This window comes from Argopecten irradians, chromosome 1 (assembly GCF_041381155.1).
Source record: "Argopecten irradians isolate NY chromosome 1, Ai_NY, whole genome shotgun sequence".
In the NCBI taxonomy this organism is placed as follows: domain Eukaryota; kingdom Metazoa; phylum Mollusca; class Bivalvia; order Pectinida; family Pectinidae; genus Argopecten; species Argopecten irradians.
The window spans coordinates 60,069,552-60,082,539 of record NC_091134.1 but is presented as its reverse complement, the minus strand read 5'-3'; the positions used below and the strand labels follow the sequence as shown (position 1 = coordinate 60,082,539).

Genomic DNA, 12,988 nt, shown 5'->3' with positions numbered 1-12,988 from the left:
AGTTATATGCATGCGGTGGAGAGACACTAATTGGCATGCACGTCTCGACGTATCGAATAACAGATTATGTTTATTAGTTACCAACAACCGCCGTCCTCAAGTAGATAAAAACTTGTAGGTCTTCTCCGGGTATATCTTTGTCGAACCCCAATACATCGACTGAGATAGTTTAAAGTTTGGTTAATAAAATATTTCTATAACTGTACGACGTCTTGTATTTATAATATACTTCCAATATCGGTATGAACATCTAAGGTATCCAGATTTATCCTTTCCCTTACACGAGCTTATTTTATACATTTGTAAGTAAAATCTTATTTTGCATATTCACTTTATGTATTAGATCTAAATCAAATTTTGAGAGACAAAAAAATCAAGTTTTACTGATTTCTCCGCTTTGTTACATAAAGATCTAATTGATTTTAAATGATATAATCTAAAGCTGTGGACATTTTTGTGAACAAAAAAACCCAGGTGATTTAAAGTAAATGTCATTAATTAATACAAAATTCCGACAACATTGACTTATGCCCCTATCCAATCTTATAATTTCACACGTTAAATCGTATGGTATTGAATTTAATCCCATTGTATGACTACAAGGAGATAATACGAATCGATCTAATATTTCATGCGAGTGATTAGCGGTATAAAGATATTGAACCATGCAAGCACTCACATGATCCAGAACTGCTCTGCCCTACACAAAGCACGGTTGCGATGGTGCTAAACCTGTGTTGTTCTTTCCGACGTAATCATTCACAAACGCTCTCAGGTAAAAAAGCTACAGGTAGGGCAATAAGTAAAGGGACTGTAGGTAGATTAAAACAGGTAGAAAGTTGAGCGGAAATTTAAAGTAGGTACAGTTCACATTTGCTCTCATCATGTGTGGTCAAGCTCCAAGTAAACTATCAGTCAACGAAGAGGTTGGAGATGTGGACGAGCTGTACAAAATGCTCAAAGAAGGTCAAACAAATTCTCTACTTAAGAAGTATCTGACACAGGAGGTATTTGATGAGCTCAAGGACAAGAAAACATCTCTTGGTGGGACGTTGGCGCAGTGCATAAATTCAGGTGAGCTGAAAGTGTCTTTATTACATATACGTGGACGTGAATGATACTGGCTGACGTAATTCTAATGAATCATATCAACTATTGATTCTAATCGGTTTTGAATATTGTATTTTCAGTATAATGGAACACGTAGATGGCCATTTCATAAATAAACCTACCTTAATTTAAGAATTCATTGTTTAATTAGACTTAATTTTTTAACATCATCAAATGATTTTTTTTTCTTAACGTGTCACATTTTCAAAACGTGACTTGCATTTGCAGCTAAATGTCTTGTCCCAGAATAGTAAGACTAATTCGTTATTATCCGGTTAAGTGTTCATTACCGGGTATTGTAAACACTCGCGCTATATAATGACCAGTCCTAACGTAATTTCTCAATCTTATGACGCAGACGGATTATCGGATTAAGAAACACGCGGCAGGTTGGGGTAGAGTTGAGGATTATTAGGGCACTTAGTTCTCTGGCTCTTAATTTGAAGTAAATTAAAAAAATCCATAGTATACCTAAATATGTACCTTTTCGATTACTTCAATAGCGTAAAAATAATTCAGTCCAGTTCTTTTATTACTTTCGACATATTTCAATTTCAAAATATTTTATTGACACCCCAAACAACAAAAATCTCGCGCCTTCGACGCTCGCAAATTCATCAAACTCATTTCAGCCATTCGAATTCGTAAAATTATTGAGGACCTTTGCCCCCCCCCTTTACATTTCATCTTCCTACGCCTCGTACTAATCATCGAAATGTCAAATAAACCATACAATACTTTCCAATATGACGAAGATGTTAAATAAGAAAATCAATACTTTTATTTACGAACGTTTATGTTAATGAAAAGGCAAGTCGTATCATATCAACACAGCTTTCGTATAAAACGCTTTAGCTGAGATATTTGCAAACATAATTTTTGTAATAAACAATCGATGTTCTAGATTGTTCAAGTATGAATTGAATGTGACGTGTCTGTGTTTCATTGAAACATGAAATAAAACTACTTACATCGTCTACACATTGTACAGGTACCTCGGTATTCCGATCACTAGCGTACAAACTGTACAGGTACCTCGGTGTACCGGTCACCAGTGTACACATTGTACAGGTACCTCGGTATACCGGTCACCATTGTACACACTGTACAGGTACCTCGGTGTACCGGTCACCAGTGTACACATTGTACAGGTACCTCGGTGTACCGGTCACCAGTGTACACATTGTACCGGTACCTCGGTGTATCGGTCACCAGTGTACAGGTACCTGGGTGTACCGATCACCAGTGTGTACACATTGTACAGGTACCTCGGTATACCGGCCACCAGTGTATACATTGTACAGGTACCTCGGTATACCGGCCACCAGTGTACACATTGTACAGGTACCTCGGTAAACCGGCCACCAGTGTACACATTATACAGATACCTCGGTATACCGGCCACCAGTGTACGCAGTGTACAGGTACCTCAGTATACCGATCACCAGTGTACATATTGTACAAGTATCTCGGTAAACCGGCCACCAGTGTACACAGTGTACAGGTACCTTGGTATATCGGCCACCAGTGTACACATTGTATAGGTACCTCGGTAAACCGGCCAACAGTGTACACATTGTACAGGTACTTCGGTATACCGTCACTAGTGTACACATTGTATAGGTACCTTGGTATACTGGTGATACCTCCCTGGCTACCTCAACTGGCAACTCTCGTATCAACAAAGTTATTACTCGGGCAGTCAAATACTCGAGTGTGCTATAATTAGCTTTTATACGGAAGGTGAAGGTCTTTTTCAGAACCCTTGTAATGACAGAACGAGGCTGACCTTGACCCTCATTCAAGGCCGCAGAGTTCATGTGATTTTACACGTGCGAAAATTACCAAGTGAAAAATAGTCTCTTTGTAGCATCCGTACCTCGTAACCAACTCAGCCAATATCGTGCAATTTCTATGTTGCGTAAAATAGTATCTGGTGATAATTTGTAATTGTACATTTTTCTTTAAAATGTCACTTCCGGTTGATCATGGGCTCATATTGCAAAACCGGCGTTTCTGTTCTTAACTTACCCGGCAATGATGACATTGTAAACTAAATATAGTGAAAAGCCCGGCAAATTGTCTATGACAATTTATAGTTTATTGTTATTTTTATATATTTTTGTTGTGTTGTAAATATAACTTTGTTATTTGACAGGATGTAAAAACATGCACAGTGGTGTGGGATTATACGCGTGTGACCCGGAAGCATATGTGGTATTTAAGTCCCTGTTTGATCCCCTTATAATGGACTACCACAAAATAAGCCAAGTACAACATCCCACTCCGGACTTCGGCGACATCGACAACTTAGACTTCGGAGATCTTGATCCTTCTGGCGACTTTATCGTTTCTACACGTGTCCGTGTTGGGAGGAGTCACCAAGGCTTCCCGTTCCCACCCGGCGCTAATGAGCAGGTAAGGTTGTATATATGGCACCTAGAATAATTCTGATCTCATGCTCACTTTAATCGATCAAATCACAATTTCATGCTCTTGTTCCTAGTCAAAAGTGCTTACTTGAAACTGATTTAATTAGGTCCGAAATCAATATCCTTGGGCTAATCAAGCCTAACCTTAGACTGACCCTTCTTACCAAAAACCATTGCTTTAGTGGGAAGAAATTGCTGCTATGCAAGAACTTGGTCACACACCGGAATCCACTTCCATAGATCTCTACCTTAAAATAGATTGCAACAATTTTTATCAATAATTTCTATTTAATGTGTGCTAAAGATTTTGAAGATTCTTAATGAGACCATAACCAACCCTCTTTTGCAGAAACGACGTGAAATGGAGGCGAAGACGATAGAAGCATTGGAACAGTTAGAAGGTGAACTACAGGGCAAGTACTTCTCCCTGGAGAAGATGTCAAAGGAAGAGGAAAAACAACTAGTGGAAGATCACTTCTTGTTTAAAGATGATGATAAGTACGTGCATCCCCTACACCATGCATTCCCTTTTGTTTGTTTATTGCTTGTTTCATTGTTATCGGATGTATATATTGTTACCTTTATCACTGTTCTGTTTGTATCTTTCTGCATTTTATTTTGTTCCATGGCATCTTATTGTTTTGTTTATTTTCTATCTTTTTGTTTTGTTTATTTTCTAGCTTGTCTATTTATTATTGCTGTATTTGTTTCCTTGTGAGTGCCCATTGCACATTGCTGGCTGCTTATGACTGCCTAATTAAACCATAAATTGGAAAAGCAATGTCTGCTATCTATATCAATAGAGTTATTTTACCTTGTTAGTAAACGCTACTACAAAAACACAAACCTTCTTCGTGTATATATGTTGATGGTCAGTCTTTTGCTTAAAGGTGTCTAAGATCAGCATGTGGCTATAACGACTGGCCGATCGGACGTGGTATCTACTTCAGCAATGACAAGAAGTTCCTTACCTGGATTAACGAGGAGGACCATCTCCGATTTATCTCCATGCAGAAAGGTGGCGATTTGGCGACTGTGTGGAAGAGACTTGTAACGGTAAGGATATATTTAGACTGGTAACGGAGTGTTATGATCAAAACGTTAAAGACAGTCCTAGGCTTGTACCTGTAAGGACATCCTCGATACTTCAGGGGTTCCGATCACTTACGATCTCTACAAGTAATCGTAAGTAATCTGAACCCCTGGAGTATGGAGAATGCAGTAAGGACAGAGTTAGACATGTAACGTTAAGGACAGTGTTAGACATGTAACGGTAAGGACAGTTTAGACATGTAACGGTAAGGACAGTGTCAGACATGTAACGGTGAGCACAGTGTCAGACATGTAACGGTAAGCACAGTGCCAGACATGTAACGGTAAGCACAGTGTCAGACATGTAACGGTTAGGACAGGGTAAGACATATAACGGTTAGGACAGTGTTAGACATGTAACGGTAAAGAGAGTGGTAGACATGTAACGGTAAGGACAGTGGTAGACATGTAACGGTAAGCACAGTGTCAGACATGTAACGGTTAGGACAGGGTAAGACATATAACGGTTAGGACAGTGTTAGACATGTAACGGTAAAGACAGTGTTTGACAAGTAACGGTAAGGACAGTGTTAGACATATAACAGTAATAACAGTGTTAGACATGTAACGGTAAGGACAGTGTCAGACATGTAACGGTAAGGACAGTGTTAAACATGTAACGGTAAGGACAGTGTTAGACAAGTAACGGTAATGACAGTGTTAGACATGTAACGGTTAGAACAGTGTTTGACAAGTAACGGTAAGGACAGTGTTAGACATATCACAGTAATAACAGTGTTAGAGATGTAACGGTAAGGAAAGTGTCAGACATGTAATGGTAAGCACAGTGTTAGATATGTAACGGTAAGGACTGTGTTACACATGTAACGGTACAGACAGTGTAAGACATTTAACGATAAAGACAGTGTCAGACATGTAACGGTGAGGACAGTGTCAAACATGTAACTGTTAGGACAGTGTCAGACATGTAACGGTAAGGACAGTGTTAGACAAGTAACGGTAAGGACAGTGTTAGACATGTAATGGTAAGGCAGTGTTATACATGTAACGGTAAGGACAGTGCTAGACATGTAATGGTAAGCATAGCGTTAGACATGTAACGGTAAGGACAGTGTTAGACATGTAACGATAAGGACAGTGTTAGATATGTAATGGTAAGGACAGGGTTAGATATGTAACGGTAAGGACAGTGTTAGACATGTAACGGTAAGGACAGTGGTATACATGTAACGGTAAGGACAGTGGTAGACATGTAACGGTAAGGACAGTGTAAGACATTTAACGATAAAGACAGTGTCAGACATGTAACGGTGAGGACAGTGTCAAACATGTAACTGTTAGGACAGTGTCAGACATGTAACGGTAAGGACAGTGTTAGACAAGTAACGGTAAGGACAGTGTTAGACATGTAATGGTAAGGACAGTGTTATACATGTAACGGTAAGGACAGTGCTAGACATGTAATGGTAAGCATAGCGTTAGACATGTAACGGTAAGGACAGTGTAAGACATGTAACGATAAGGACAGTGTTAGATATGTAATGGTAATGACAGGGTTAGATATGTAACGGTAAGGACAGTGGTAGACATGTAACGGTAAGAACAGTGCTAGACATGTAACGGTTAGGACAGTGTTAGACATGTAACGGTTAGGGCAGGGGTAGAAATGTAACGGTAAGAACAGTGTAAGACATGTAACGGAAAGGATAGTGTACACATGTAACGGTAAGAACAGCGTTAGACATGTAACGGTTAGGACAGTGTTAGACATTTAACGGTAAGAACAGTGCTAGGCATGTGACGGTAAGAACAGTGTTAGACATGTAACGGTAAGAACAGTGTTAGACATGTAACGGTTAGGACAGTGGTAGACATGTAACGGTAAGGACAGTGGTAGACATGTAACGGTAAGAACAGTGTTAGACATGTAACGGTAAGGACAGTGTTATACATGTAACGGTAAGGACAGTGTTAGACATGTAATGGTAAGAACAGTGTTAGACATGTTACGATAAGGACAGTGTTATACATGTAACGGTAAGGACAGTGTTAGACATGTAACGGTAAGAACAGTGTTAGTTATGTAACGGTAAGAACAGTGTTAGACATGTTACGATAAGGACAGTGTTAGACATGTAACGGTAAGGACAGTGGTAGACATGTAACGGTAAGGACAGTGTTAGACATGTAACGGTAAGGACAGTGTTAGACATGTAACGGTAAGGACAGTGTTAGACATGTAACAATAAGGACAGTGTTAGACATGTAACGGTAAGGACAGTGTTAGTCATGTAACGGTAAGGACAGTGTTTGACAAGTAACGGTAATGACAGTGTTAGACATGTACAGTAAGGACAGTGTTAAACATGTACAGTAAGGACAGTGTTAGACATGTAACGGTAAGGACAGTGTTAGACATGTAACGAATAGGAAAGTGTTAGACATGTACAATGTAAGTAAGGACAGTGTTAAACATGTAACGGTAAGGGCATCGTTAGATATGTAACGGTAAGGACATTGTTAGATATGTAACGGAAAGGACAGTGTTAGACATATAACGGTAAGGAAAGAGTTAGAATGTAACGGTTAGGACAGTGTTAGACATGTAACGGTAAGGACATTGTTAGACATGTAACGGTAAGGACATTGCTAAATATGTAACGGTAATGGCATTGTTAGATATGTAACGGAAAGGACAGTGTTAGACATATAACGGTAAGGACAGAGTTAGAATGTAACGGTTAGGACACTGTTAGACATGTAACAGTAAGGACAGTGTTAAACATGTACAGTAAGGACATTGTTAGACATGTAACGGTAAGGACAGTGTTAGACATGTAACGGTAAGGAAAGTGTTAGACATGTAACGGTAAGGACAGTGTTAGACATGTAATAGTAAGAACAGTGTTAGACATTTACAGTAAGGACAGTGTTAGACATGTACAGTAAGGACAGTGTTAGACATGTACAGTAAGGACAGTGTTAGACATGTACAGTAAGGACAGTGTTAGACATGTACAGTAAGGACAGTGTTAGACATGTACAGTAAGGACAGTGTTAGACATGTACAGTAAGGACAGTGTTAGACATGTACAGTAAGGACAGTGTTAGACATGTACAGTAAGGACAGTGTTAGACATGTACAGTAAGGACAGTGTTAAACATGTAACGGTAAGGGCATCGTTAGATATGTAACGGAAAGGACAGTGTTAGACATATAACGGTAAGGACAGAGTTAGAATGTAACGGTTAGGACACTGTTAGACATGTAACAGTAAGGACAGTGTTAAACATGTACAGTAAGGACATTGTTAGACATGTAACGGTAAGGACAGTGTTAGACATGTAACGGTAAGGAAAGTGTTAGACATGTAACGGTAAGGACAGTGTTAGACATGTAATGGTAAGAACAGTGTTAGACATTTACAGTAAGGACAGTGTTAGACATGTACAGTAAGGGCAGTGTTAAACATGTACAGTAAGGACAGTGTTAGACATGTACAGTAAGGACAGTGTTAGACATGTACAGTAAGGACAGTGTTAGACATGTACAGTAAGGACAGTGTTAGACATGTACAGTAAGGACAGTGTTAGACATGTACAGTAAGGACAGTGTTAGACATGTACAGTAAGGACAGTGTTAGACATGTACAGTAAGGACAGTGTTAGACATGTACAGTAAGGACAGTGTTAGACATGTAACGGTAAGGACAGTGTTAGACATGTAACGGTAAGGACAGTGTTAGACATGTACAGTAAGGACAGTGTTAGACATGTACAGTAAGGACAGTGTTAGACATGTAACGGTAAGGACAGTGTTAGACATGTAATGGTAAGAACAGTGTTAGACATTTACAGTAAGGACAGTGTTAGACATGTACAGTAAGGACAGTGTTAGACATGTACAGTAAGGACAGTGTTAAACATGTAACGGTAAGGGCATCGTTAGATATGTAACGGTAAGGACATTGTTAGATATGTAACGGAAAGGACAGTGTTAGATATGTAACGGAAAGGACAGTGTTAGACATATAACGGTAAGGAAAGAGTTAGAATGTAACGGTTAGGACAGTGTTAGACATGGAACGGTAAGGACATTGTTAGACATGTAACGGTAAGGACATTGCTAGATATGTAACGGTAATTGCATTGTTAGATATGTAACGGAAAGGACAGTGTTAGACATATAACGGTAAGGACAGAGTTAGAATGTAACGGTTAGGACACTGTTAGACATGTAACAGTAAGGAAAGTGTTAGACATGTAACGATAAGGACATTGTTAGACTTGTATTACGTTGTTATTTAGATTGAAATTTATGCAGATGAAGGTAAACTAACGGCTTAAATCAATTCGAATATCCTATTCTATGGCTGCTCTATTGTTACATTATGCACTGATCAATGTCATCTTCGATCCACGTTCTTTAGAACTACTCCTGGATTCTAATTGGTTTTACAACTCACCCTAGGGAATATTGTAGGGTCTAACATCACTCTTTGTCATTATTGTATAAAACTACCTATTTTTAAATAGGCTATTAAAACAATGGAGAAGAAATTGACGTTCGCCAAGGACTCCGCTCACGGATACCTGACCTTCTGTCCGACCAACCTTGGTACCACATGCAGGGCCAGTGTCCACATCAAAGTTCCAAAGCTGGCCAAAGCCCCGCGTACAACGGAAGGCAAGGGCTCACGTCTAGATGAAGTTTGTGAAGAGTTTAACTTACAGCCAAGAGGTAAATGTTTATTTAAATCTCAGGTTAGACAACTTTCTGATTGGATTGCAGTTAGACCTTTGACCGGGAATATTTTTGATTGTTTAATAATCGATTTCTTTTTTCATTGGTCACCTCTTGCAGACTGCTTAACCACACACTGACATGTTTATTGCACATTAAATTATACATAGTATTACCTTGAGTGGTTAGATATATTTTTCTGCAGTTCTATATTTTCACTGCTTTTAAATAAATAAATGGGCGTTTTCTTGTTTTGATATTAAATATATAATATTTTCACACATTTGTGATGATGTTATTCCTGTATGGTTATCAGATACTAGATGCATGTTATATCATAGAGTGCGAACAAAAAACACAAACTGGCTGTCATTTTGATTTCCCAAGCAAATGTGTTGTGGTAGAGACAGGCACACAAACTCGTGGTTTTTGAGTATGGATTTTTTTAATTACAAAAGACACAACCCAAACTTACTTCAGTGAAATTAACTACATGTTCAACAATCACTGTAACCTCTACATATCTCATAATTAAGTGATTATTCTTAAAGAAAATTAAGCTAATATACAACTAAAGACCAGCCACATGGCCTAACACACAACCTTGGTTAGTTTTTGCCTCAGGTTTTGCACTATACTAAAATGAGAAGTTGGAGTTTGATACCTTATCTGGTTTCGACCATATGTTCTTATTCTCTGCTATCACATTAATTCTATTAATATCATACTTGTATAGTATGGAACTGTTTGGAAGTTTTGGGGGTAAAGTTGAAAAATGAATTCAGTAAAATTGCTAGGTTTAAAAATTGATATATGAAATAGGCCAGTCCTTGATAACTGACATGACAGGTGTGACTAGCAATGAAAACATTCCTTGTGATGATGATTGACAAACACTGTGAGAGATAACCTGTTTTAGGCTATAGTTACTCCGTAGATAGAAGCATTGGTGTACATCATTACTTATCTATTTTTATTCTAATGGGAGTTTTCTAAGAAGAGTATATTAAAGATTTTGAGTGATGAGCACAATCTATCGATATGATTATGTTTGTTTGTCTTTATGACAGTATTCAAACTTGGGACTTAATTAATTAAGGAGTCAATTATTACGCTGTGCCAACAATAGTTTTTTTTTACCAAAGATAATTAAAGAACAAACCTTTGTTTGTAGGTATCCACGGAGAACACACGGAGAGTGTAGGAGGAGTGTACGATATCTCCAACAAGAGGAGAATGGGTTTGACAGAATTCGAGGCTCTCACAGAAATGAAAAATGGAATTCTGAAAATTATGGAGATAGAGAAGGAATTGGAGTAATCATAGACACGCAAAAACATTTTTTCTCAACTAATTCAATATGCCATCTACCAATACAAGACATACTGCTGACGTCATCAATTCTATCCTTCCATGACGCACCAGGAAAAGTTTACATATAATAGGTGACCGAGATTTTATACAATAGGACATTTCATATTCGGACAATGAAAAGAAATGTTTCTTGACGTGAATGAGGGTAATGTTTGAAACAGATGAAATCGTTTTCAAGTAAATTACATTTATGGATTTATCGTCCACGTCTAGTGACAACATCATGCTTTGGTTTCTCAAATGTAATTCGTTTATATTCACATTAATACGTCTATAATTTCCTGGGAGTGAAAATCCGTGGTTGGACACGTACAATGTATACAGTTTTATGTATTGCCAGTATGGAAGGAGATTGTAAATAGTATTTATGTACTTTATATAATGTGTGTGAGCCAATGAAATGTTCGTAGTTGTTGAGGGTTCGCGAACAAGGGTCAAACTTCGGACGGGACGATTTTCTCTCTTAAGTATTATAGATATTTTCCTTTACAACGGTGCCAAATGTTAACATTCATCTTAGACGTAGTTTTCACAAAATTCTCAACCCGTAGGACATAGTTACAGGTACTGTCGTGCTAATCGTTACCAGCGGAAGTCGTTGTGCACATGTCACATGCTACCCTTCTATTCTTTACAAAGATACATATTGTTTACTTAATGTCACTATGGTATTAACAAATGTATAAATATACATGCCATGGTGGTTCTAACCATTACAGTACAAGTTGCGTAGAATACCCGGAAGTTTCAATTCGCATGTGTGAACGACTATTGGTCATTGATTGGCTATTTAACTGCAGTATGTTCAATTGCCGGTGACTAAAACACTGTACATGAACATGGTTATAGACAAAATGACTCCAAACAATAGGACTGAATGTATAACTCTTCCGAATGAAAAGGACAACTATAGTTAGAAACTATAACACATACTATTTATTTATTTGATACGCAATGTAAAGATTTATAGAACTGATTGGGAGGTGGACGTTTTAACAGATATGGATATGTAAACCAAGATTGTTGTATATAATAAATAAAGAAATTGTATTCATACTTACAATCACGACTTTTCGCTTTCCTTCTAGCATCTAACATGTCTGTGTATGTGAGTTTATAAGGAATGCTTTGATGGGAATTATGCTAATACACATGTTATACCAACGTGCATGTCGTTATCGTTAGGTCAAAGCAAGCACCTGAATGCATGTCGACCGATATCTAAGAAAGAATTCTGTTGGCATGTTTATATATTACGGATTTTAAAAAGTTACATGAAAAGTGTTAAAAGAAAAAAAAAAGACTTTTCTTTAGATGTAAATGAAATATCGATCGTATAATTTTGGATAATATTGGACAACCCATAGATCAGTCCGACACACTATCATCCATTTATCATATAAAGAAGTATTCGTTTGTGTTTTTGGTGATTTCTGATAAGATTATAATGGTTTTATCGGCAAACGTTTAAATGTACGGACACACACACGCTATATAATGACATTTCGATCTACGTTTATTATACCCTAGTAGGTTGTACTAGGAAGCAGGGTGAATACCTTTTAGATTGTGGCAGACGTCACGTGATATCGTTTTGTGTGGGTTTTTTTTAGAATAGGCTACATAATTTAATTAATCAACAGCAAGCATAAATAGCTTTAATGAAATCTGAATTAAAGAAAAGATAGAAAAAATAAATTTGTACACTTCAAGTCAAGTTGAGTATTATTTGGCGAAACTATTTGAATCAAATGTAAATTTTAATCCACTCTTACTTGCATTGAAAAAGACACCTTTCATATTATGAAGTGTGTTGTGAAATAATACTCATCATATTGTTTTTATCGTAGATGTCATACAAACTCTAGCTTTTATTACACGAAAATTATAATTAATCTATCGATAAACGGCAGAAAAAAACATAAAGTGCAAGATGAACTTTACATGAATATAGCTGTCAACTTATATATAATTAGCTTGACTTAGTTTTGACTTCTGTTATCGCCTTATCTTAGTTGTTATATATCTATTGTCAGGGCTTTGTTTTACATTAACCACGTCACAATGAGATTAGCATTAATTTAGACCAGTGATCCGGAACACTGCAGTTGATTGACTTGTGGTTTATATTAACAAGTGCCCTTTGACCTTACAGATAGCGTCGCTAGGCAATACACTACGACATTTTGTAGCTAGCACTGGACTTTAAGCGCGCGATGGTCCACATGCAGTTTGGGATTCTACATACATATGTATAGCTGATTGGTACATATTT

The 12,988-nt window shown here is 37.6% G+C and overlaps 1 protein-coding gene across 1 annotated transcript in view; it reads left to right on the top strand.

Annotated features, from left to right (window-relative positions):
- The first annotated feature begins 711 nt into the window (after nucleotides 1-711).
- LOC138335969 (taurocyamine kinase-like) overlaps nucleotides 712-12,988 on the top strand; it is a 33,609-nt gene continuing 21,332 nt past the window's right edge. The window contains exons 1-7 of the mRNA XM_069285199.1: nucleotides 712-1,074; nucleotides 3,269-3,528; nucleotides 3,892-4,040; nucleotides 4,433-4,598; nucleotides 9,132-9,336; nucleotides 10,514-10,655; nucleotides 11,697-11,702. Of these exons, the coding sequence (XP_069141300.1) occupies nucleotides 885-1,074; nucleotides 3,269-3,528; nucleotides 3,892-4,040; nucleotides 4,433-4,598; nucleotides 9,132-9,336; nucleotides 10,514-10,655; nucleotides 11,697-11,702 (1,118 nt within the window). The 5' untranslated portion in view covers nucleotides 712-884. The remainder of the gene's footprint in view (nucleotides 1,075-3,268; nucleotides 3,529-3,891; nucleotides 4,041-4,432; nucleotides 4,599-9,131; nucleotides 9,337-10,513; nucleotides 10,656-11,696; nucleotides 11,703-12,988) is intronic.